Here is a 24,932-nt window from a genome sequence, read left to right as displayed (position 1 = left end):
CGCTACGTATATCCTGGCATAGCCGAGCTAAGCCACCGGAATTCTTTTAACGCGCATCGCGCAGTGGCGATACACAACCTCGTGCCTGTGCGGTGCTCACGCAGGTTGAAATGGGCAGAGGGGGGCGTCAAGCCCAGGACCCCTGGGTTCTGCGATGCGAGCTTTCAGTCCTCGTGCTCCGAGCTATGGTCTGCTCACACACTCGGCCACCGGGCTTCTTCTGTCGTGCGTGATTCACTGTGGGGCTTTCTACGACGGCAGCCGATCCCTAGGGGCGTTTCTCGAAGGGCCGTTGTGGCTGGGAACTTCCTACGCCAAATTCAGTGGAAAGACCCCCATAAACATGGTGATGTCACATGACATCACATGACGTCGTGGCTAGTTTGCAGTGTGATTGTGTGTGGTCCATGTGCATCGCCACAGCCAAGAACCGGGAATATTTTGCGTCTTGTTTTGTTCGCCTAACACTTTCGGCGTGTGCTCTAGTCTCCACGAAGGCGAAAGGTATTAGTCCTGTTGGCATGAGGTGTCGGGCCCCATACTCTGGATGCCTGCCATCTTTCGATCGTCGATCTTGATGATATTGAGTAATGAAGATCCAAGGTGGGACTATTACGAGGCCATTGGCACATTTCCTTCAAACGTGCCAAAACCCAGTGTATTATTATTCTCAGTATTGACTCTCTGGAACTGCTTTGTTTCAAAAAGAAAAAAAAAAAAAGAAGCTCTGGAGTTCTGCTAAACTAATCCGGCAAAACTTAGAAAAGTTGGGGAGTTAAAATACGATAGAACAGCTTAGTTTTTTCATGAAAATTGTTTGTGACATCAGTGTTTTTTTTTTTTTGCTGTACTACTGAAATATTCCGACAGATAGCCCACCTAAAATTGAGAGCAAATTGGGTTAAAATAAGGAGTGGGCTAACGTTCAGCGTACAATCAATGAAAGTTGAAGAATTGCTATTTTTAGATCATGTTTTCCTTCCAAACTTGTTATTGCAGTGAGGGACAATGAAGCAAAGATGACTGCACTTCCCATTCTGCAGTGTTTGCTTATATCCCGCCATAGCTAAGTAGCCACATTTATGCAGAGGTCATCATTGATCAGACACTATGGCTATGTTCCATATCTTACCCTTGTAACGTGCCTCCTACATCAGAGGGTAATACCACGTGACATTGCGAGTAAACGATCCGCGACTCGATTTTGAAACGACCGGGATAATAACCTGGATACTACGCGGATTGGCTTCGTCTTGGGCTACAGCAATAAGAAAACACAGCAGCGGTGGCAGAAAAGAGCAGACGATCCTCTTGATCACGAAGAAACCACTCGAAGAGACGATAATATTAATGCCGACGCATTCTTTTTTTAGGTAAATCCACCAGCTCCTTTTACTCACCTTTCTTTTGAGGTGTATATTGAGATAAAAATTACTTACTCCTTACAGTTAGATATCAAAATTAATCAGCGCGATTGTCCTAAATGCATATTCCACGCATTGTAATTTGCACCGATTATGTTTAGCAGAAATTGATTCGACACGGTGTAGTGGTACAGCGCGAGGGTGCTTTCTCGAGAATGAAATGAAACTGACGTTCGCTTTGGCGCGAATATGATTACAATAAAATCATCGAAGCCTTCACAGCTTTACACGCGTTATCCTCTCATTACACACACTCTGGAGGAATCAAAAATACTACCTTATCATTTATTCCGTTCAAACATTTTCAACCTTGAACGCCCAGGACGAGAATGCGGAGAAGCTCCTGTTTACGCTCGCACTCTGATAATAACAAGTATAGCTTCCCGGGGAAGGTACACGGTCTGGATGTAATGCAGTCAATTCGTGCGTTGAAAACAGCAAATCGCAATAACCACGCATGCTGCACCTATTCTTTGTCATTTCGAACGTCCGCCACCAAAACCAACGGAGCAGGCGAGCTTTGACGGCTGTCGGCACAGAAAGCAGATGACGAGCAGATCACGTGACGTATTTACTCGATTTGATCCGACGTTACCCCCCAATCGAGGGGGGGTAGCATGAGTAATTACTCCGGAGTAAACAACCCGCTTCTGCAACGCGAGTTCTGACGTCATCGAGTAAGCTTGAGTAAGTTTTGGAACGCCACGGTACGAAAACTTTACTCCGGAGTCGGATCAAGTAAGTTTTGAAACACAGCCTATGATTACTAAAAGTGTTGGTGTCTAACAGAAAATAGCAAATCAAGCCAAAAGTAGCGGCGGGTTATCTGTCGGGGGTGAGGCATCTCTCGAGATATTCCGGTAGTTTCAAAGACACCCTTATCAATATTGGAACCATACTTCAACTTTGCTTTACCACGTCAGTCTTTGCTGTAAAGAGCTTCTACTGGGCGATCTGGACAGAAGTCCTGGCGCAACCATTGTGCCGTTCCACACACCCGCAGGTGGAGGTGAGGGCAGTGCCAATGAATGCGTACAACCAGGAGGGTGTGGCGAGCCAAGGCGCATCCGCCAACCCTGGGGAGCGGGGGGGTCTCCTCACTTTTGGAGGTCACCCGCCTCCGACCCTAGACATGCCCTACGAAGTCACCGTCAAGGACAAGATGCTCTACTACGCCATCACCGTCATGAAGGTGAGGCCAGGGGGTGGTGTACAGCTGCTCATTTGCCATTTGTGGATATCTGTAGGGAGAACTCTTGGGGTGTACGAATATTCTAGTTTTCCTATAGTATAGTTTCAAATAATGCGCCATTCGATATTCGTTTTGAGATGAACCGCGATATTCATAGTTTTCGCAGTGTTGATCGCAGCAGGACAGCCCCTTTGAGTGCGCTTCCCACTGAGAACATTTGCACTGAGGGGAAGCAGTACCCGTGGGTTCCGCGGGAATTGCTTTCCCGCAGTGCACAGGTGCTCGGTGCGAAGCACACTTGACGGGGCTAACCCGCTGCGATTATGCTAGACAAATGTTAGCTGTGATGGCTTGACTACCTGTGTTCACCATTTGTGCTTGTTTATTTTTTTTTTAACAATTTGAAATTAGAGAAAGATTATTGGCACATAGCAAGCAGATTTTTAAATCCCCTCAATTAGAATAGCTACGACAAATTTGTCGTTTGCATGCAAGAGTTAATAAATATAGTACCTAGTGTATTAAGATTTACTGAGTTTAGAGTTGGACAATTGGAAGGTTGGGAACAAGCCATCACGATTTAAGCTGCATTTTGATTTAAGCATGGTGCACGGTAGTGAAAGGCTAGAGAAACTACTCAGTATTCGATTAGAAAATGTTTGGCCAAAACCACTATTCGCTTGAATTCGCTTTGAACTCGCAATCCACTGTCGGCACATGATTCACTAGCAGTCAATTTCTCGCAATTCACGTAAAGCTGCCTACTGTCTGTTGGGAACCGCGGCTGTAGCAGCGGTGCGAAAGGACATATAGCACAAGCTTGCACACATCTATAGTGGCCAGTTAATTCATCTTACACTTATCTCTAGTACCTGGTGACGTACAGGATTTTGGCGAGCTCCGAAAATTACTTGTACGGTAGGACGAGTTATTATTTTGAGGAAAATATGTGTAGTATTGCTTACAGTTGCAACCGTTTCCACGACACTTGTGCTGAACATCTTCGCGTATGTTCAGTGCTTCGGCGGAACCCTTAAGGTTATTAGGGAACACCGACAGAAAACACGGCATTATTACAAAGTTAATTATGGTGCTTGGAACGTGTGTTCAACTGGCGTGTTTAGCATCCCCTCCTGTCCATACATCAAAAGTGGTCCCAAATGGGCAACAAACGACGTGATAAGATGGATAGAATGCTTTTATGATAGCATTCTATCATGATTTATTATTTTAGTTATTTTAATATTATTATTTTTTTATTATTCATAACTATCAATCTGTAGTATTGTTATTACTGGCAAGTTAGGCGAGCACTTATCACGAATGTTTTTGGGACAGCCGTACGAGGACTACTCGTTCGAGGAGCTGCGCTACGTGTCTCCGACCAAGAAGCGCCTGACGGAGAACATGCTGGTGAGGGCCAACGACGACGGCACCTACACGGCCAACTGGACGCCCGGATCCGTCGGATGGTACCTGCTACACGCCATCATCGACGGCTTTGAGATCGGCAAGTACCTTAGACGCCGCCCTTCCCCGTGTCGGATATATGGAGCCACGAGCGTGTGCTAGCTTCGGAGTTGTGGTGGGAGATCGCCGAGCGGGTGCTTGGGCCTCTTCTCGAATTTGCTTCTTCTAAGAACTCGATTGTAGTACCTCCCATCTGGCTGACGGAAAGTTGCAAAGCGGAATTCGTTGAATTATTGGAACGTTGAGAAGTATGGTTTCTATGAACCGTAATTAGGTTTGCAACGGACTGAAAGCATGAAGGAGAGGTTGGCGGGGTGCCCTACCAACGTAGAAAATCTGGAAAGCCTGGAATTGTTGGGGAATTTCGAAAGCATCCGGAAAAGCCGGGGAATTGTCCGGGAAATCATCAGAAAGTTGCTGCCTCGCCGACCACTGTCGGCAGCACGGTGACATGCGTCGAAGCTGAAGGGTGTGGTGTGCGGTGGCATGCCACACCCTTCGCACCGAGGAGTGACAGTTGCCTGAGGCATCACCATGCAGCATAGACTACCACTCTATTCACCACTGCAACCCTCATCATCTGCATTTTCTTTTTTTTTTTAATGGTCAGGGAGTTCAATCGAAACAGTTGGGGAAAACCTGAAAAAGTAGGGAATTTGAAGGACCCTATTTAGTAAGACCCTGGTTTAATTCAGAAAGAAGTATCCAACACCATTTTTTGTCTTTGTAACTTAGGAAATGACAATCTTCTCTAGCATGGTACAAAGTTAGCACAATTTACATAAAGCGTGCGGCGCAGTTAGCCAAAGCACATCATTGATGCTCGCTCGCGTCTTGTCTAAGCGCTCTGGGTCTACCACCGCACTTTACTACCTATGATTACGCTGCACATAAGCGTTTTCTGTCACACTCTTATGTGGTAATAGCCACTGAATGAGTATCCATGCTAACTGTGTTGCACACTGCACAATATTTTACTTTTTGGTAATACAGGTGACTTTTTCTAACCTGGCAGGAATAGCTTTTTGAGTAACTCTCCATAAACATACCACACAGTACACTGTGGATTCAGACCCGTGTTGTCCGAGCTCTACTTCTTCGACAAAAATGTCCGAGCACATGTTGAAAAGGCGGCATCTGTGTTTCCAGGGAGCTCCCAGTGCCGCCTGGTGGAGGTGAAGGAGCCCCCCCAGGGTTTGGTGATCCCATCCAAGAGCAGTACCCAGAAGTCGTCCCACCAGCCCAACAGGGTGAGTTACCGTAGGCTCGGTCTTTGGGGCGCTTTTCTTGGTCACTTCAAAGATGCCACCAGGACTGCAGAGCCAAGAAGGATGTGAACGTTTTGATTTTGGTTGTGCAGAGCCAAGAATGAGTGATTTTTTTTCTTACTACTAGGTGGCAGAAATTTGTGCAAATGGTGAAGGAAGATCAAATTGTATGGTGCAGTTGTTTGTATTATGTAAGGAATCGTCAGCAGGACTGGCAGGAGCCAAAGATAGTCCGAAGAAAACAATGCAACGAGTAAAAGGTGTAGTCAAAGACACGCAAGTAAGTCGGGTATAAATATAACTCGCCGTTCACAACCAGAGTGTCGAACCGGAACCTAACTGAACGAACACTGGAACCGGACCATTACCGTATTTACTCGCAGAATGAACACACTTTTTTTCCCGAAAAATTGATGCAAAGTTAGAGGGTGCGTTCATTACGCGAAGTAAAATTTTTGCGTCCGTATTTACTCGCGTAATGAACGGACCTTTTATCCTGAAAAATCGAAGTAACTTCTTATCTCCGCGGCGCTCAACCCCGTAACCAAACTGCGCTGTGCAAAAAAAAAAAAAAAAATAAAAAGAAGAAAAAAGTTCCTCTTTTTGTTTTGTTTTTTTCTCAGTTCCGTGTTTTTTTTTGTTGTTTTTTGTTTGTTTTTGCCGCTTTTTGCAAGCTGTTTCGTTTGCTTAGAGGGCTTCTCCGTTTCTCCTTGCTACCTCCTTGCGCGCGGCGCACGATCCCCCCGCAACCAAACTGCGCTGTGCACAAAAAAAAAAAAAAATAAAAAAGCTTCTTTTTGTTTTTGTTTTCTCTTAGCTCCGTGGTTTGTTTTTTTTTCTCCCCCTTTCGCAAGCTGTTTCGTTTGCTTAGGCCCGCTTCAGGCGGGGCAACTTTTCCAGCAATTTTGAGGTTGCTGGCGGGTTGTTCCCTAGCTTTCCCTAGATCAACACGAATTGCTGAGATGGGTCCGGCTCGAACGAGCGAGCAACTCGGAGCAATTCGAAGACGTTTGAAACGGCTGCAGCCAATCAGGGACGCGATATTTTCACGTGACACCCCTGGGGTGGTGATGACGACAGCTATGAACTTGGTTCTGGTTTGAAATGGATCGTTTTTGGAAATAAACTGCTTCAGAAAGATGAGGTACTATTCTCAACACCATTCAAACATATAAAAACACGTTTTTAGCGCGTAGCTGTGCATCTAAATAGTGCAGGAAAAATCAAATTTCATGATGATGATGGCAAGTCTGAGCAATTCGGTTGCTGCGTGTGAACGCGGGCTTAAGCGCGAAACACATGTACGACGAAACCGTCATATCCGACATGCGGACTGCCGGTATGACCTTCGGGGGTGAGGGTTTTCGTAGCACCGGAGAGCGTTGAAAACCCTCGCCTCCGACCGTCGTATTGCGTGGTCGGACGTCGGATCGGATGGTTTCATCGTACATGTGTTTCGCGCTTTAGAGCGCTTCTCCGCTTCTCTTCCTTACCTCCTTGCGCGCGGCGGCGCGCGAACCCAAAATCCAGACTGCGCTGTGCAAAAAAAAAAAAAAGCTCCTCTCCATTAACGAAAAAGTAGTCAGGGTGCAGGCGAGCTGGTGTAAGTTGAACATGATTGTAAACCTGAGACTGGGGCAGGAAGAGAACACAACAAAACATAGTAAAAGAGGAGGCAACGACTCAGACGTTGCCTCCTCTTTTACTACCTTCTGTTGTGTTCTCTTCCTGCCCCAGTCTCAGGTTTACAATCATGTTCTCCTCTCCATGTTTTTTTTTTTGCTTCCGTTGGATCTTTGCCAATTTTTTAACGCCTTTTGCAAGGCATTTTGTTCGCCCACGCTGCCCATGCATTCGCGACCTCGCTGCACCAGGATAGAAAAGTGTGTTCATTTCGCGCGCTTGGGGGGAGGGGGTCAAAATTTTGACGTCCGAGTTGGGGGGTGCGTTTATTACGCGAGTGAAAAAAAAAGTCGAAATTTCGAGAGCCGACTTGGGAGGTGCGTTCATTACGCGAGTGCGTTCATTGTGCGAGTAAATACGGTATTTTACAGCGGAACTGTTTATGGCTGGGGTTCCTTAGATTTTTCGTGTGCAGTGACTAAAAACTATACGCTCGAACCGCCGCACGCACACACCTTCCCCGCATAAAAGATTTGAAACAAATAACCAAAATAAATCATTGACGAACGTGCGTGCCAGTTGCCATTTGTTTTAGGCTTTTGCTTTAGAACAGTTGCTGCTGCAGACGCCGGCATGTGCGGCGCGTGGAACACCATTCCCTGCATTCTCCTTGATGCTTGGGTAATTTAGGAATAGGTCTACTCAATAGATTAGTTATCAGTGAGCACCATTTTTAAGGTCATAAGACTCTCAGGTAGATAATGAAGGTTTCTCAAAGATTTTCCGCTGTGCTACCCGCGTCGGCCATGTCTACACTCGCACCGCCCTCTCTTGCGTTGTTGACACCGTGACGTCACATAAGATCATAACTTAGCATTGCAAGTTGCGTGACACCGTGACATACTCGATTGTCAAAATTAAATAATGCAATTTTTTATTTGTGGTGCCTAAAAATAAAAGTGGACAAACAATAAAAAGAAAACTATGTAGTTAGTCGTTTCACTGTGGAAATAGTGCCTATCGCAAAACAATGCCGGAAATACCTAGTATATTCTCAGTTTAGTGGTTCAAACCAGTTTGAACAATTATTTTTGCTCCCCGGAACTGAACCAGGACTGAACCGAAAGATGTGAACCCAAACCGAACAACTAAAAGTTTTGGTTTGACCCTCTTATCACAACTGCTTTTATTCTATTCAAGTGAACTCTACTTCTGTAGGCCTGTTTGTATTTTTTATTTCATTTTCTTTCTTTCATCTGAACACAAACTAATGCAAAGTCTAACCTCCTTTCCAGATGAGGAAGTTCTTTGCCAAGTACAGCGCCGGACTCCGGATTCGAAGCCACCCGTCTTTGCAGAGCAAACAGATCGGAATCGTCCAGATCAACGGGACGGTCACCTTTGTGGACGAGGTGAGGACAAGGGGGCAGTCCCCTGTTTCTGGTTTGTAGCTTACCTCTTGGACGTTGCTGCAAACCTGTGCCACACTACGGCGAACACAGTTTTCAAATAATTCTAGATTTTGTAGTGCAGCTTTTGTTTCTTGACGCGGCTGAACCTGAGACAGGGAAGGAAGTGTAAGACGCAGCGTCCCCTTCCTGTCTCACATTCAGTCATGTCAAGTATTCACCAGCCCACTCGTCCGCTCATTCCAACTTACGTCATGCAGCATTTTTCTTGCTGCTTTTGTCGCGCGACTCTTTTCACGCAACTGTTATCATTCAACTCTCAGTGTTCAACTTCTCCCATGCAACTTTTGTCACACAGTTCTTGTGCAATTTTTTTTCATGCAACTTTTGTCACACGATATTTCATCGTGCAGTTCTCTGCATAATCGGAGTTATGAAATAATTTTAGGTGCGCAGACAGGGCATCTAGCCTGTTGCATGACACTCAATAGCGGTCTATGTCAACGACAGTCTATATACTCAGCATAGAAGCGTGTAACTGACTTTGAACGGTGTCATTGGTGGCACTCCTCAGCTGCACAATGACGACGGGGTCTGGGTGCGCCTGAGCCCCGAGACCATCAAGACGTACTGCCACAACGGATACTCCGAAGCCTGGTGCCTGCAGTACAATCAGCACTTGGGCAAGACACTCCTGGTTCCCATCGAGGTCTGTATTCATGCTGCTTCCCTGTGGAATCGGAAACTCTGAGAGTGCACTCATGCAGCATCCTTATATTGTTTATTGGCAGGAATTTTGTAAATAAGTAGGAGTGTTTTGTTTCTTTTTCTAGATTTTTTATGGTATTGAACGTCATTGTTGTCTAAAGGCCCGTTCACACTCTTGCGACCGAGTACGACTGAGAGAGACGAGATCTCTTAAAACTTCTTAAATGTTTTTAGAATGAGAGAACACACTGACATTGTGGCGCCATCTATGCGGTGACCCTGGAACTGCATTTCACAAGAGCGAAGGTTTTGCGGGATTTCCGAGGTCAAATGTGCGCAATACCCATAGAAAGGCTCGTTTTATAACATTGACAAAAGTTTTTCGAGCCAAGAAAGAAAGGATAATGCGCGAGAAATAAAAAAAATATGCCGGACCGCCGTGTTTACACTGCTTCCCAATAGATGGCGCCAGTGTGTTCTCAGGTTTAAAAAGTTTTAAGGAACCCAGGTTTAAGAGGTCGCAAGAGTGTGAACGGGCCTGAAGTGCTGAAGTCAGTGTGTGTGGTATATTCAGACGTTAGCGTCTGAGGGAGCCAATAGGGTGGTATAAACGTTTCTAAACTCAGTGGCGCCGATGCAGCTTTATAAAAAAAAGACTATACTAATGCATTTTTCTACTCTTCATTGATTGAAATGGATGCCGGATTTTGTCCTTCTTACCAAGATAAGAGAGTATTTTCAGAACTTCACTGTGCTTGCAAACAGAAAGGAAACTTTGCATTCCAAAAAAACATAAGAAGGAAATGAAAATTAAGGAAGAAGAATACAAATGAAGATACACAAAACATGATTTTTAAGCTTTTTTTTATGTTTTAGGAGTCTAAATCAGTGCTGGAGGAGTTCTTCAGCGACAAGGTAGCACTGAAGAAAAAAGAGGAGCTGAAGGAGCAGCATATTCAGCAACAGCTTCATCAGCAACAAGCCCAACAGCAGCAACACCAGCAGCAACAGCACCAACAGCAACAGATGATGAGACGGGGTGAGTTTAAATTTAGCATTTAGACTCCTGTTTTTTAAACTGATATACTATACTAGCATTGGATCTTGCAACTTGTGTTCCAAATAGTAGCGTTTATTTTTTAATTGTTTTATAAACAGTTTTGTTATATGTATGGGGTCATAGATAGTTAAATAATATATAAGCTCAGTAGGTAAGCAGTGTATTTTTAAAGCATTTGTTTTGTTTCATTAATTTTTTTCGGCAAAGATCTTTTCTGTCTGCAAACAAGTAATAAAAATAATGTTTTTAAAGTGCAGTGGTGGTTCTTTCTAGTTGACAACTTTATAAAGACAAGTAAATCTTGATTTGCTGTGAGGAATTTGCAGAATCTGGTGAAAAATTAAGCAGTATTCTCGAGAATTACAATTTTTGTTTTTTACGAGGTCTTGTGATGGTGTTTACTGATGGCTCTGCTGCTCTACTTTTTTCTTTTTTTTTATGCGGTGCGACGTCAGGGCCTGGCATGTACCAAGTGGTCCGGTGTGGCGCATCTGGTCACAACATTCGCAGCAAGCCCAACCTCAAAGCGCCACCCGTCGGCATGCTGGTCATGGGAAGCACGGTTGTCGCCCTGGAAGAAGTAAGCTTGGCTCAATTTAGATTTTTGTTCTTTCAAATAGTATGAGGGGTTGGCTGGTCATTTGAAGCATCTCATGCAGTTCCTTTATATATTTTATTTGTGGCACTATGTGGTTGTGATACGTAAGCACGATTCAAGTTGTCTTCGTTGCGTTGCCTCGATGCAAGCAGCTTTATAATCCAAGCCTATGAGTTGAGAAATTAGAAAACAAATTGGCGAGAAAATGAAAAATATAATGCTATTTGTGAATAATGAAACGAGTTTTTGTGTAACTTTTATTTATTGTTGTCCGCTGTAATGTAGAAAAGTTCTAAAATTTTGCGAGCATGGGAAATATTCCATAAGAGTTCCAAAGTTTCTTCATTTTATGTAATCAGATCGTCAGACCTGTCGTTTCGATGTGCTTTCAGATTTGTGAAATTACATTGAAGTAAGTGTTTTCAAAGTGAGTATGGCTTGTAGCAATGCGAGTATGCTGTGTTGCACAGCGGGTTCCGTCGGTACTATACTAAATAGAGTTCTGTGTTTTTGGAACAAATTTTTTTTCAAAATAAATTTTGGAGAGCTGTTTTTTTTGTTTTTTTTTTTAAGACGTTTTCTGGGGGTGTTTTCTAAGAAAAAAACAGCATACAAAAAGTGTAGGGAAGACTGTGTGCTGGACCAACACACAATAAAGCTGTTGATAAATACTTATTTTTGCTTTCCTCGTTCAGTTTTCACCGACGTGTGATAAAACCGAATTGGGGGTACATTTGCGGGGTTTGTCGGAAACACGGAACCCTAGTTATATAGTTCTCTTATAAATTATTTCATGCTTTAAAACAGTACCAACTCTCATATCTTCTCCACTCATCAAGATTTAATGTCATTTGTGCGATCGAGCGTCACATGTGCCCAATCACGAGCGCTGCGTCCATCACATTGCTCTGGGAGTAATGCGCACCGACTGCCCGATCGTACACTGTCGTTCAACAGAAATGACACGAAATTTGGTGCTTGGCAGGGATGTCGGTTATGATGAAGGAATGCTCGAAATGACGCAGGTCGCCAACGCGGAGGGCGTCTGGCTCCGTCTCAGCCGAGACAGCATGCAACAGCATTGCTTCAGTGCCGAGGGCGAGGCGTGGTCGTTGGCGCGCACCTCCTCCCTGGCGCCTGAGGTGGTGTACCTGCGCCATGAGTCGGAGCTGATGCAGTCGGGCGACAGCGACGAAGAGGCGGCGCCAGCCAAGGATGGTGCGTTGAACCACGTGGCTGCCTGGACCGGACCGAAAGGCTACGCATTTACCGTTCCTGCCGGAAACTCAGAGAGGAACGCAGCCGGGGCCGGCAGTGCGTCGGTTCAAGGTGAGTCGACCAAACCTTTTTTCCCCTGTGCCTCGATGACTTTTTGCAAAGTTCACCGCACCATGGATTGCGCAAGATAGAAGATAGGATGTCAGGAATGAGAAAAAACTGCCCATCTCTTTGGTATATCTCAAAGGTACTCTAAATGCATAGTGTTTGTATGTCCCCTGTGACATCCTGGTGTCACCTGACACGCTGAGACGTCATGTCATGTCACACCATGTGACGCAACATGTCACATCATGTGACGCAACACCAGCTGACAGTGTTAAGTCAGGTGGCATCATGATGTGACATTGTGACGTCACTTCATATGGCACCGTGACGTCATGGTTTCATATGACACGACGTCATAATGTGACGTCATGGTGCCACCTGATGTCAAGGTCTCACGGGACTGCGTCACATGACACCCCGTAAAGGTCACGTCATGTGACATCGTGATGTTGCAGTGTCAAGTGATATCATCGTGTCACGTGACTTCACACTACCATACAACGTCATATTGTCACGTGACGTTGCTGTGTCGCGTAGCGACCATCACGTTGATGACAATACACAAACCACACAAATCTCTTGACGTCATCGGTGTGACAACACCATTGAGGGTGCAAGCCACGGACAGGAAAGCGCTAAGGGCAGGTCGTATAAATGCTATGCATTTAGAAAAAGGATAGATGGTTGTAAAAACTGAAAAATAAATGTTTAATAAGGCATTCTTGGGCCTGCGACTAAAACAGAAAGCTACCATACACCCTGCGACAGCAGCGAAAGGGTAGAGACCGCTGTTGGTCTTTCATGGTTACCCAAGAAAGTTTGAGAGAGCCTCTGGGTTATCAGCGATTCATTATGAATCTGGAGAGGGGAGCATCACGTCGGTTTGCAGTCGACTAAACTATGTGAACTTGATGTATGTGGCAATACAAAGGTAATTGCATGGCTGTCCTTGTAGAGGTATGTTTTCACTTTTTGCTTAAAAACAGAAAGAGGGACTTTAGTGTAGAGAGGTGAAACACACCTTTTTTCACTAAATACTGGTATTGTGAACATATGGGTATAGGGAAGCAATGTTAGAATATGCTCATAGTACCGGTATACAGGCATTAAAGTGGTTACTGGCATGGTGAAGTACTAGTCTAGTGAATAGATTTCTGGAGAAAATGGACCTTACTGTATAGGGTGGTTCTCCTCTACAAACTTTTTTAATTTGAGACAAAGGTTAGTGCTTGAGGTCACCAGAACAATCTCGGAAGTCGTGGGGGCAGCTCATTGTGTTAACCTACTTGCAAAAACTTGGCAAGAAAGATTTCAAACTTTTTTTTTTTTTATGTTTCACTAAATACCCAGGGCTCTTCACCTTTGGAAGCGGAACATCCGATCCGGAGGGCGGGTCCTCTGGATCTGCGAGTCCTTTTGTTTTTGGATCACCAGGTGAGTTGTTGCTTGGGTAGGGGCATATTAAGCAGCTTAGCATAAGCATGTAAGGTATTACATAAAGCCATTGCTTTACTAATTCAGGGACTTGTGGACTTCTTTTACAAATGTTCTTGTCCAGCTGTCACAAAATCGAGTTTGTATTTGTAGAGTTTCTGCAGCCACAAGTACAATTAATTGTGTCTAACTGACCAAATATATCATCTCGCTGCAGTTATTTCTGTCAACAATGTCAATGGAACAGAATATATAGGTAGTTTTGAACGTTGGCTGTTCTCATCTCACTGCACAGCTGATGGTGTGATGGAAGCCACTTGCTTGTTGGGCCAGTCGGAGTACGTCATCTTTTGCCACATGATCACGCTCCCGCCCACACCCATGCGCAGAGAGCGGGGTCAGGTGATGAAATGAAGGCAGTTGATCGATCCAGCGAGTGCGTAGCTTCCATCGCTTTGTTAGCTTAGAGCAGTGGTTCTCAAATGTCCTTGCCTCAACCCTCCCTCCCTGCTTCCCCTCTTTTCTTGGAAAAAAGTGCTTTCTGTGTTGACCATGGCTAGGTGGCACAAGCTACTTCCCGTTATAAAGGGTACAGCCGTTACCATCTATCCATCTATTTATTCTTTTACGTGTTGCTTCTCACTTCTTCTATCTGTGACAGTAAAGGATGCGCTTTTCATACTGCAGTTAGTTGTCTTACTTTATACCGCCCCCCCCCAAACTTTCCCTTCCCCCACTGGCATGGGGTACCCCATCACTTTGGTCCCTGACAGATTCATGCTTGAGAACCATTGGCTTAGAGGTGCATGGAGTATATGAACACATTTCCTGCTCTGGAATCCGAAATCTCACTGTGCTTCTATTTTCATCCATTCCTCCCAAGCGTCTACTCCGTCCACTTCGACCAACGCGCTCGCCGAGTCTGAGCGCACCGATCCGCTGTCGGAGCGTTCTGACCCGCCCACCTCGAGCGGATCTACATCCGGCCCAGCCCCTCATCACCCCCAGCCTCGCCATTGGACCAGGACAGACTCCCCGCCCCCTCCTGTGCGGACGCTCCCTCCCGAGCTCCGTGGAGTCTCGGTCCGCGACTTGGTCCGCGCCATCGGAGAGAGCCGAGCCAATGGCAACGGAGTAACTCCGCCCGGAACGCCGCCAAGCACTCCGCCTGTCCGTCGGCGCCGGTCGTCTGCTACCAGCCCCAGTCCGGCCGCGAATCCGGTCCTGCATCCGGTCACCATTCCGGCCCTCCGGCCAAGTCCGAAGTCGGCTGTGGCGACGTCTAGTCCCGTTCCGATTCCTGGCACGGGAGCCATTGCAATCTCTTGTTCGGATCCTGCGGTTGGAGGAGGGCTGGACGGCGTCGGCGGGAGTCGTCGCCATGGCGACGGAATGGGGTCGCAGGGGTCGCAGGGCAGCTGGGGAGAGTCTATGTCTCCAATCAGGCCCCCGGTCCCACTACCACGGCGTGGGTCGGTGCAAAGGTACACCTTTCTTTGCATTCAGCCTTTCTTGAAAGGGGCACTAAAGTGGATTTGGAGAATGTCTTTTTATGGCACAAACTCAGTCCATACACCTTAGGCATCCTAGAAAACCAACAATTACACCCACGCATGTCCTTTTCTTTCCTGAAAAATCTGACCAAACATCAACACCTCAGGGGTTGCCTCAACTCTAAAATTTTCTCGACCGCTCTACTCTAAAAAAGTGTTTTACAGCGATAGCTGTTATGGGCTCTTCGCACCACTAGAAATGACGTCCGTTGTTGATGTCGTAGTTGTTTGACGATGTTGTAATAGTTGTAGTGTGCAATGTGGGGCATCCGTCTTCGATGTTGCCAGATCCTCGAAAAAGATTGCCCGCCACCCGCGGAAATCGAATCTCGGTCCGCCGCGTGCGAAGTGCAGGCGTTTACCACTGAGCTGGTGCCGCAGTGTTAACAACCCGCTCTGTACTTGAGAGTTTTTGTAGTACCGAACACCTACTGTGTATGCTCTCTGAATAAAAAAAGGAAATGGCAGATAACAAAATGTTTTTGTAGCACTTTCAATGCCAAGAGTTTCTGCCCGGAGACGCGCTTTCATGCGCTCCGAAACGGAAAATATATGAGAGCGTTCAGAACAAAATGGAACACAACAAAAGTATTCGGTACAAAAGAGATGTCCGTTTGGTTCAGAGCGTTTTTGTTCTTCACACGCCCCAGGGTGCGTGAATATGACGCCGATGCCCAACGACTTTGCCGAGAAATGGACTGTACTTTGGATTATTCTTTATTCTTTATTCAGGGAACTCCTGCAGCGCCTAGAAGGCATTATTGCAGGGGGCGAATAATAACGAAAAGAACATATCAACATTTGCAGCACAAACTATACATTCCTGTAAAGCGTTCCAGTCCTTGACCGTCCTCACAAAAAACGAATTTTTGCAGAGCTCCGTCCTAGTACAGTATTCGCGTATCTTGTGCACATGATCATTACGTTTGGAAAAATAATTTGGTTTTAAGAGGTATGATGAGCTATTAATACCAGTAGCTTCATGATAAATGTTGTATAAAAATTTCAACCGTAAATTTTTTCGCCGAAGATCCAATGACGCCCATCCTAGTGATTGTTTCATGTTAGTTACACTAGAAAAACGGTCGTACTGGCCCAGGACGAAGCGTGCGGCACGATTTTGTATTTTTTCCAAGCCATCAATGCGATTTTTTTTGGAAGGGTCCCACACAGTGCATGCGTAATCTAGAAGTGGCCTTACATAGGCAAGATATGCTAGTTCTTTTATTTTTTGTGTAGCGTTTTTTAGGTTTCTTTGGACAAAGCCCAGTGCGCGACCCGCCCTCATAATGACATCATCAATTTGCGAATCCCACGTGCAGTCGGATGACAAAATGACTCCGAGGTATTTTACTTTATTCTCATTCGTTACTAGCTCATTGCTTAAATAATACTGTGTGTCAAATTAATTTTTTTACGTGTGAAGCTAACATGAACACATTTCTTTACGTTAAGTTGCATCCCCCATTCACCGCACCATTGTTCTATTCGATCTAGGTCAGCCTGCAGTTGTCCGGAACCCTCCCCGTTCTTTATATGCGTATACACAGCGCAATCATCAGCAAATAATCTCAGCTGGGAAGTTACATTGACATGAATATCATTGATAAATATTAAGAATAACAATGGCCCCAGAACCGACCCCTGTGGTACACCAGACGTAACTTCAACAAAATGAGACGCCTCGCCGTTTAAAATTACACATTGCTGACGCGAACTCAGGTATGACTGAATCCATTTTAGTGTGGTAATATCTATGCTCAAACAATTCAATTTGTGAAGTAAGAACGAGTACGACACTGTGTCAAACGCTTTCCTATAATCAAGAAAAACACAATCAGTCTGTTCACCCGTATCTACGGACATGACAAGATCATGATAGAGCTCGGTTAGTTGCGTGACACAAGAATAACCTCTCCTAAATCCATGTTGTGAATCTATGAAAAAATTATGGTAACTAAGATGTTGCATTATCTGGCTGTACAAAATGTGCTCAAGTAGTTTGCAACAAATTGATGTTAAAGAAATCGGCCTGTAATTTGTAACATCTTTTTTGGGTCCCTTCTTGTGTATTGGTATTACATGAGCTACTTTCCAATCATTCGGTAATGAGCCCTCAAGCAAAGACTGGTTGAAGATTATAAAAAGATATGGGGCAATGGCGTGAGCACAGCGCTTCAGAACCCTAGGCGAAATTTGATCAGGGCCAATCGCTTTAGTTTCGTCTAAATTTTTTAGTAGCTTTAGGACTCCCTCGACACCAACCTCAACTGGAGGCATATCATCGTATCTGTTTGTAAGCGTTACTGGCGTTATATTGTTTGCAGGCAAAAATACCGATTGAAAATATTCATTAAAGATGCAAGCTTTTTGACGGGCATCTGTAATTAGTTCGTTATTTACTAATAGGTCAGGTATTCCCATCTGGTCATTTCCGCAACGTTTCATAAACTTCCAGAACTGTTTATTGTTATTTTTCATTCCGTCTTCGAGCCGCTGTAGGTAATCGCCTTTTGCTTTCCTCACGGTGACTTTGTACTTTGTCGTCAGTTCTTTCAGTTTCCCATGGTTTACTGCTGACTTTTTCTTTTTGTACCGTGCGTAAGCACGCTTTCGTTTTTTTGTTAATCGTAGAACACTTCCGTTGATCCATGGTTTGGCTCTATTTTTTAATTTGGATGCATCAATACATGGTATGTATTTCTCTGTTAGCTTTATCACTCTCTGCCTGAACAGTAACCACGTGTTGTGCACATCTGTTTCTTCGGCAACGCATTCAAACGAAAGAAAGCCACTAGAAAGCTCAGAGCTAATGCCTTCATAATTTCCCTTTTCATACAAAAACACCTTTCGATCTGAACTCAACTTTACACGTGCAGATTGAAAACGAAGCGTCGCGACTACAGCGTCATGGTCGCTTATGCTCGGTATGACATCGATTCGTTTAACAATGTCGGGATGGTTGCACAACAACAAGTCGAGTATGTTGTGTCCGCGCGTAGGTACACGTACATGCTGGGTAAAACCTAGACTATCAACCATGCACTTCATATCAATATTAAGTCGAGTCATTGTTTTACAGGCACACCCGTCATCGCTCCATGTCAAGTCTGGCAGATTAAAATCGCCACCGAGTACCACACATTCATTGGTAACACTAGAAACTATTTCGTTTAGGGTGTCTATACAAGTAGAATCAGAATTTGGAGGCCTGTAGAAAACTCCTACGGTAAAACATAGGTTATTGGGCAGCCTGACCCGACACCATACGGATTCTATGTTTTCAGCTAGATCGAGTTGGTGGCTTTGCAAATTATTGTTAACCAACAGAAAAACCCCTCCCCCGTGTAACGACCTATCCTTTCTGTAGACGTTAAAGCATCTAGGGAATACTTCATGATCTAAGATAGAGTCGTCAAGCCATGATTCAGTGCCGAGAATGATATCGGCTTGAACAGATAGGATTAAACCCGATAATTCTTCTACTTTATTTTTTACGCTTCTGCAATTCACGACCATCACAGTGATATCCTTTTGCACCGCTTTCTTTGAATTCGTTTGACGTCAGTTACGTTGCACAGGTACAACCTCCTCTCTTTCACTGTTCCAAGTAAACATTTTCGCATTAATTACAAGCTTATCGTTCGTTAGATTTACTTTGCTGATACCTTCTTCCCTTCTAGCTTTTGCGTATGTCCAAAGATGGCGGCGCTTTTCTCTTACTTCTATTGAGTAGTCGTTCGACAGAGACACCGTTGTACCCTTTAATTTAAACGCGTTCTTCAAAAGTGCAGCTTTTTCGTCTAGAGAAGAAAAGCGTATTAATATTGGTCGTGTTTTATTGTCCAGATGCCTTCCGAGCCTGTGTATTTTTTCTATCGTTGATACCTTCACGCCTAGCTTCTTGTCAAAAATTTCGGTAACCACTTTCTGGTTCAACGAAACGGGTGATTCAGTAGAGTCTTCCGCCACACCGTAAATAATGAGGTTGTTATGCCGGCTCCGGTTTTCAAGGGCGTCAACCCTTGCAGCCATTGCAGTGACGTTTCTTCCTAAATGCTGGACATAATTCTCGCATCTCTTAAGGTCAGGCTCTAATTTTGAGAGACACTCAACTTTAGTTTCTATTGAGGATAGCCTTGATTCTGTTTGTCTAATGTGTTCGTCAAGTTTACTTTTAATTTCTGATATGCTGTTGTTTAGCGTCCTCTGGCCATCAAGAATCGCTGCCAACTGAACCTCCGTCAGCGGGCCAGGGTTGAGTTCCACATCCCCGCTCAAAAGAAGAACGAGGAAGCAGAGTGAATCAAAACAGGCGGCAACACACTCCAATAAAGCTCCTGGACAGGGCTGTTGAAGTTTTTGTAGTCTAAGCACTATTTCAGCATGTCTGAGCCATCCACTGACGCGTAACTGTGTGCCTTACACTCCTTAGTGCGCTCGGTGTATTTTATAAGGTCTGTAGGCTTCTGTACTGCATCATGGCAACAACACCGAAGCCGGTAGACATTTTTTGACTGTCACTTAGTAGAGATACACATTCCTCGAAATTCAAAAGCTTGAGAACTTCCGCTTCAAGCCATTCTTTATGAAACTTACACATCATAGACAACTGTTCAGGTCATCCGGGATGCACGTAATGTACGAACACTGTGCCGTAACGAACAGTGCATGGTATACGTTTTTCCCACTGGCTAGCGAATTCTGGCAGAGTCTCGCGCTAATATGGAGTGTATCCTTTTTAATTCCGACTTTTGGCACGCCAATTTTTAAAGGAGCGTGCACGTTGACGTACCGTCTGCGCACGGTTAGGCTCGTTATTTCGTTGGCAAAGTTACCTAAAGCTTCAGCTTGCTCCTTCTAAGGTTATCCTCTTTGTTCTTTTGTTCACAGCGAGGGCAGCGTCAGCTCGCACTTGGGTAGCTTCTTCCGCGAGCTCAGGGACACCTCCACGACGGGCTGCATCGGCTGTATCACGCAGCGCACCACGGACAGCCCGCTGAGCACTCCCGGCACTCCCAAGAAGGTTTGGTTGATGGCACTCTGCCACTTTTCGCAGCACTCGAGCGTGCCAATTTCCATAAAATTATACGATCCTCGATCACATAAACTCGGACACTCCCAGAATGTTTTGGAAATGAGCCGGGCACGTGCTTTTTCTGCGCGTGTGACCTCGCACGACGTCGTGAGGTTGAGCGATGTCCCAACGTCGTGCGACACTCGAACCTAACGTCAAGTTGTGTGATGACGCAGTCGTGTGAGGTCACGATGTCATGGATGTCATGATGTGAAGGATTCACATGATACCTTGACCTGTCTGTCAGCCGAGCATAACGTGTGTAATGTGTCGCTTCTCCCATGAAGCCCGACCTCGTAACGCATCTTGTGTTACCACTCCAAAGGAATGCAACCGAACTATCAAAGTCTTAGATATAGCCTCTCGGATTATTTTATGGTCGTTCGGCCACAGTATAGGCGTACCGCTAGATGTTAGTTATGATACGAGAAAGTGTGGGTCTGTTTTCCGCAGGAGAGTCTCTCGCCCACGGCGTCGTTGAAGTCCTTCACCCAGACCGGCACCCAGACTAGCCCCGAGGGCTCCAGTGTACGGGGCCACTTCAGCATCGGCAGCGGCGGCAGCAGCAGCGCAGGCCGCGACGAAAGCCCCCGCGTCTCCCCGAAGACCTCCCGCCGGGATCGGACCGGCGCCGGAGGGAACGCCCGTCACCCGCTCCGTAGCAAGCGGGAGCGTGCTCTTCCGGCCGAGCCGTCGGAGCGAACGCCTGTCTCGGAGCCGTTCCGCCAGGGCACGTCGCCGTCGGTCGCCGAGTGCTTGCGCGCCGTGTTTGCGGCCTTCCTCTGGCACGAGGGTGTGGTCCACGACGCGATGGCGTGCGCCTCCTACCTCAAGTTCAACCCGGACCTGCGGAAGACGATGACGAAGAGACCGCCCACGGCCGCTTCCGCATCTGCCGCGGTTCCGCTCACGCGAGAGCAGAAGGCCCGCTTCCGACACTCAGTGGAAGTGACCGCTCCAAGCTTGCTTCACCTGCAACAGCTCGAAACAATGCCGCCGTCCGGAGAACCGCTCAACGAGAACATCAAATCCAAGCGTGCCTTCCCTCCAGCGGCGGTCACGGACGCGAGTCCGACGCGAGAAGACGCAGTCTCGGATCTCCCACGAGCATTGCGGTACCTCGTGCTCCTGTGGGACCAGGTGACGAGCGCCTGCACGCAGGCCATCAAAGAGCAGCTGGTCCTCCCGAGCCTCTTCGCGGGGAGCAAGACGTTCCAACGGATCGAGCGGGCGTTCGTCCATGGCTCGGAGCGACGCAAGACCAAGAAGAAGCGGGACTACCGCCCGTCAGCTCCAAACGCACGCGGTGCTGTGGCGCCTCTTGGTGCACAGGGAAGCATCGGGGAGCGGGAGATGGTGTGCGAGCTGTGTGGGATGGTGTGCACGCACCCGGTCACGTACCACATGCGGCAGGCGCACCCGGGCTGCGGAGACCACGCGGGAGGCAAGGGCTACAACAGCGCTGGCCTCTTCTGTGGTGGATGGGCAGGCAACTGCGGGGACGGCGGCGTGGCCAGCAGCAGCTGGTACCTTGTCTGCGACCGGTGCCGCGAGAAGTTCCTCCGCCAGGCCGGAGCCACGACGGCGCACCGACGGTCCTCCGGCTCCGGACGACGCGCCGCCTCCTCTTCCGTGGCGGCGGCTGCGAGGCTACTTTCCCCGACCGCACAAGACGACGTCCACCAGAACATGAAGAGCAACGCCGTGTTCCTGCTCGAGCTCTCTAGCTCGGGGCCGAGGTCGCGGCGTTCAGGGCTGCCCAGCCTGTCGGAGGGGGACACTCCGATGCCGTCAAATCCATTCGCGGCCACGGGGCCGATCCAGTTCTTCAACACACTGGGTGCTGGCGTCCTCAACGGACCCGCGCTTGGTTTCGGGGAGGACTACCTGCCGCCGGAGCCGGGGGCTTCGAGTTCGCAGGCCATTGAAATCGAAGCCGAATCCGCGGCCGCCCTCAACGGGAACGAAGCGGTGGCGGAGGACAACTTTGCGGGAGATGAGGCAGGGTCGTACCCCGCGACCGGGGGCCGTGAGGGCGCTCGGGCGTTTCACCGCTCGGTGTCGGTGGGGCTGACGCACCTGGACTGGACGGAGCGGGACCTCATGGAGATGGCCGTGCAGGAGGCCAGGGCAGCGGTCGTGCCGCGGAAGCGGAACAACAGCAGCGGAAGCGAGGGTGAGCATGTTCTGGGTGTAGTTGTGTGTATGAACTGTGGGAGGTTGGTCGGCCCCAATGTGCAGCCCGTGTCTTCGCTGCAGATGAGAAATTCAGCCAGTGTGGTACAACTGCTAGCCTAGAGTCTTTATAGTGCATCACGCGGTAGTGACATGCAACTGCACACCAGTACGACACTCGTCCAGATATAATCGTGCAGGACCTGGGATTGAACCGAAAATGCCTGGGTTCTGCTGTGCATGCTTTCACTCTGCGTGCTCTGAGCTGATCTGTTTAACAAACTCCGCAACCAATCATTTCTCTGGTCTTGCCCTTGCACTTTGGCTGTGGCGGTCGGGGGAATGAGTTGTGTGTCAGTTTTGTTTTTGACCTGTGGTACGAAAATCGACCGAAAACACGTTTATCCTCTTCATTTTTTGGCTTCATTTTTTTTTTTTGCCAATTTTTAGCCTTTATCCGATACGAGACATGACTATTCTCTTTTCGTGAAGATTAGTATCTTTCCCCCTGCTCTAATTTCTGGTTTACACTCAGCATGGGGAAGAAAATTTAAACCACAGAATATGATTTTCTTCTTGGCATATAATTTACTGAGTAACCAAAGTCCCCACAAGCGTTTTTTTTTTTTTTTTTTTGTTGTAGTAGTAGTAATTATAATACTTCTTGATGAAAATCTTAAAATCCAAGCTTGAATTTTGCAAATTTTGATTTCTGATTTCTGCTAGCAATCAACAATATTAAAACTTTTGCAGCCTTTTGCAGCCACTATATGATATTTTTATATGTATACTAGTAGCATAAACATACTTATATATATGCTGACACACCGACCCAATGTCTTCATCGGAATCAGAGTCGTTAGTGCTAAAGTCAAACAGCTCACTGGCTTCACAGTCGCTGCAGGATGAAAGGTTTATGTCCTCGTCGTCCGACTCAAAGATATGTCGTGAAAGCTTTGTTTTTCCCGCATTCTTGTTCCACACTTGTTGCAAGGGACACCACCTCCAGAAGTGGACGCTTCCATTCTTTTAAACCCTTGTTGCCAACTTTGAACCGGTTTCATCAAGATATAGGAATTTACCACATCTTTTGCGCCATCTTTTGACAACACGTAACACTAACTCACGTAAACTAGCCTAGTTTGTCTTTGCTAAAGGACAAGCGTTTTATTCAGTGTGGACGAACCCAGCTCTTATTCGAGAGGAGCAGTACAGACAGTGGACGAACCCAGCTCATCCGTGGTAGGGAAAGGGTTAAATTTGTTTAGAAGATATTAAACAGTCATTTTGGGGAGCAAACAAGAACACATTGTTTAATCATCGCCCCGCTAAACTTGGTGGGGAAATCGACATCATAGTATTACGTGACATCACGATTTAACACCGTGATGTCATGTCATGTAACCATGTCGTACAACGCAAGTTAGGTAAGATCATTTTCCCCGCCAAATGTTAACTTGAAATCAACGTCGTATGTCAGTTTGTGACGTCATGTGACCTGACGTCATGGTTTGAATTTGTGGCATGTGATCTGACATTGCGTGACCCGACGTCATGTGACATAGTCACATGACGGTGTCAAGTAAGGGTGTCGCATGGTACTGTGACGTCATGCGACATCAATTTTTCGGCTGGGATTAAGTGGCTCCGTTAAAAAGTGTTCCATGCTTTAATACAAAACTGTACAGACAGCACTGTATACCACATGAAAATGTGCTGTTTCTGTCTGTTCCTTTTGTATACTCATTTCAATGTACTCAAGTGAACAATCCTGCTTGTTTCATCAGCGCCATTAACGTTCGATTTTGCCCTTCACTTTTCGTCCCCGCAGGGGTGTCTTCCATTTTGTGCCAGCCGTCAGCGGCCCTCACCAAGCTCGTCTCCTCCGAGCTGGACTCCTCGGCGGCGGACCTGACAATCCAACGGCCCGTGATGCAGTTTGTGCTGCAGCGGCACGACCTGGACAGCATGCGTGTGGCGATTCAGCAGTCGCTCCGTAAGGCAACCTGCCGCGTGTACGCCATGCAGGTATGTCGTATTTACTCGCATAATGAACACACTTTTTTTTCCGAAAAATTGACGCATATTTGGTGGGGGCGTTCATTACACGGAGTAAAATTTTTTGCAATTACACACTCCGTGCAAATGTCATATTATGTGCCAAAATGACACGGCAAAGTACTGTGGCACGTCTTCAGTGATGGAGGCGCACCCACGGCTGGTCGGGGGCGCGCCACAGTAACCATGCTTTATAAATAGTAAACTTTTTTAGGGCACTTTCGGGGTGCCTTTTACTGAAGGAAAAGCGCCCTACGAGCTCACTCAGCTCGAAAAGGAAAAGCAACGTGACCATTCTTAGGCCATATTTAATGCTAGTATCCGGAGGCATGCTCAGGTATATCGGTTACTACGCGTATAAGAACTCTTACGAAGTCCAACCGCCGACCGCTGAAGCCCGCTCGCACGGATCAAGTTTCTTTCATGGAGACAAGAACTCGTACAAAGTCCAACTGCTGACTGCGGAAGCCCTTTTGCACGGATAAAGTTTCATTCACGGAAAGGCCACTAAACACTCGCAGCCTACAGCGCAGCGTGCACCTTGCTGTGCCGTTGTG

General features: G+C 46.7%; 1 protein-coding gene across 1 annotated transcript in view; it reads left to right on the top strand.

Annotated features, from left to right (window-relative positions):
* Positions 1-24,932, top strand: part of LOC8038651 (E3 ubiquitin-protein ligase MYCBP2) — a 128,416-nt gene that overhangs the window by 73,711 nt on the left and 29,773 nt on the right. Inside the window, exons 45-57 of the mRNA XM_029975062.3 lie at positions 2,428-2,616; positions 3,955-4,126; positions 5,236-5,336; positions 8,273-8,389; positions 8,961-9,095; positions 9,971-10,133; positions 10,610-10,734; positions 11,778-12,081; positions 13,429-13,512; positions 14,396-14,996; positions 19,959-20,091; positions 20,596-22,318; positions 24,149-24,345. Of these exons, the coding sequence (XP_029830922.2) occupies positions 2,428-2,616; positions 3,955-4,126; positions 5,236-5,336; positions 8,273-8,389; positions 8,961-9,095; positions 9,971-10,133; positions 10,610-10,734; positions 11,778-12,081; positions 13,429-13,512; positions 14,396-14,996; positions 19,959-20,091; positions 20,596-22,318; positions 24,149-24,345 (4,044 nt within the window). The remainder of the gene's footprint in view (positions 1-2,427; positions 2,617-3,954; positions 4,127-5,235; positions 5,337-8,272; positions 8,390-8,960; positions 9,096-9,970; positions 10,134-10,609; positions 10,735-11,777; positions 12,082-13,428; positions 13,513-14,395; positions 14,997-19,958; positions 20,092-20,595; positions 22,319-24,148; positions 24,346-24,932) is intronic.

This window comes from Ixodes scapularis, unplaced genomic scaffold, assembly GCF_016920785.2.
Source record: "Ixodes scapularis isolate PalLabHiFi unplaced genomic scaffold, ASM1692078v2 PGA_scaffold13__105_contigs__length_92229423, whole genome shotgun sequence".
Taxonomy (NCBI): Eukaryota; Metazoa; Arthropoda; class Arachnida; order Ixodida; family Ixodidae; genus Ixodes; species Ixodes scapularis.
This window is presented reverse-complemented; position numbering and strand designations above follow the sequence as displayed.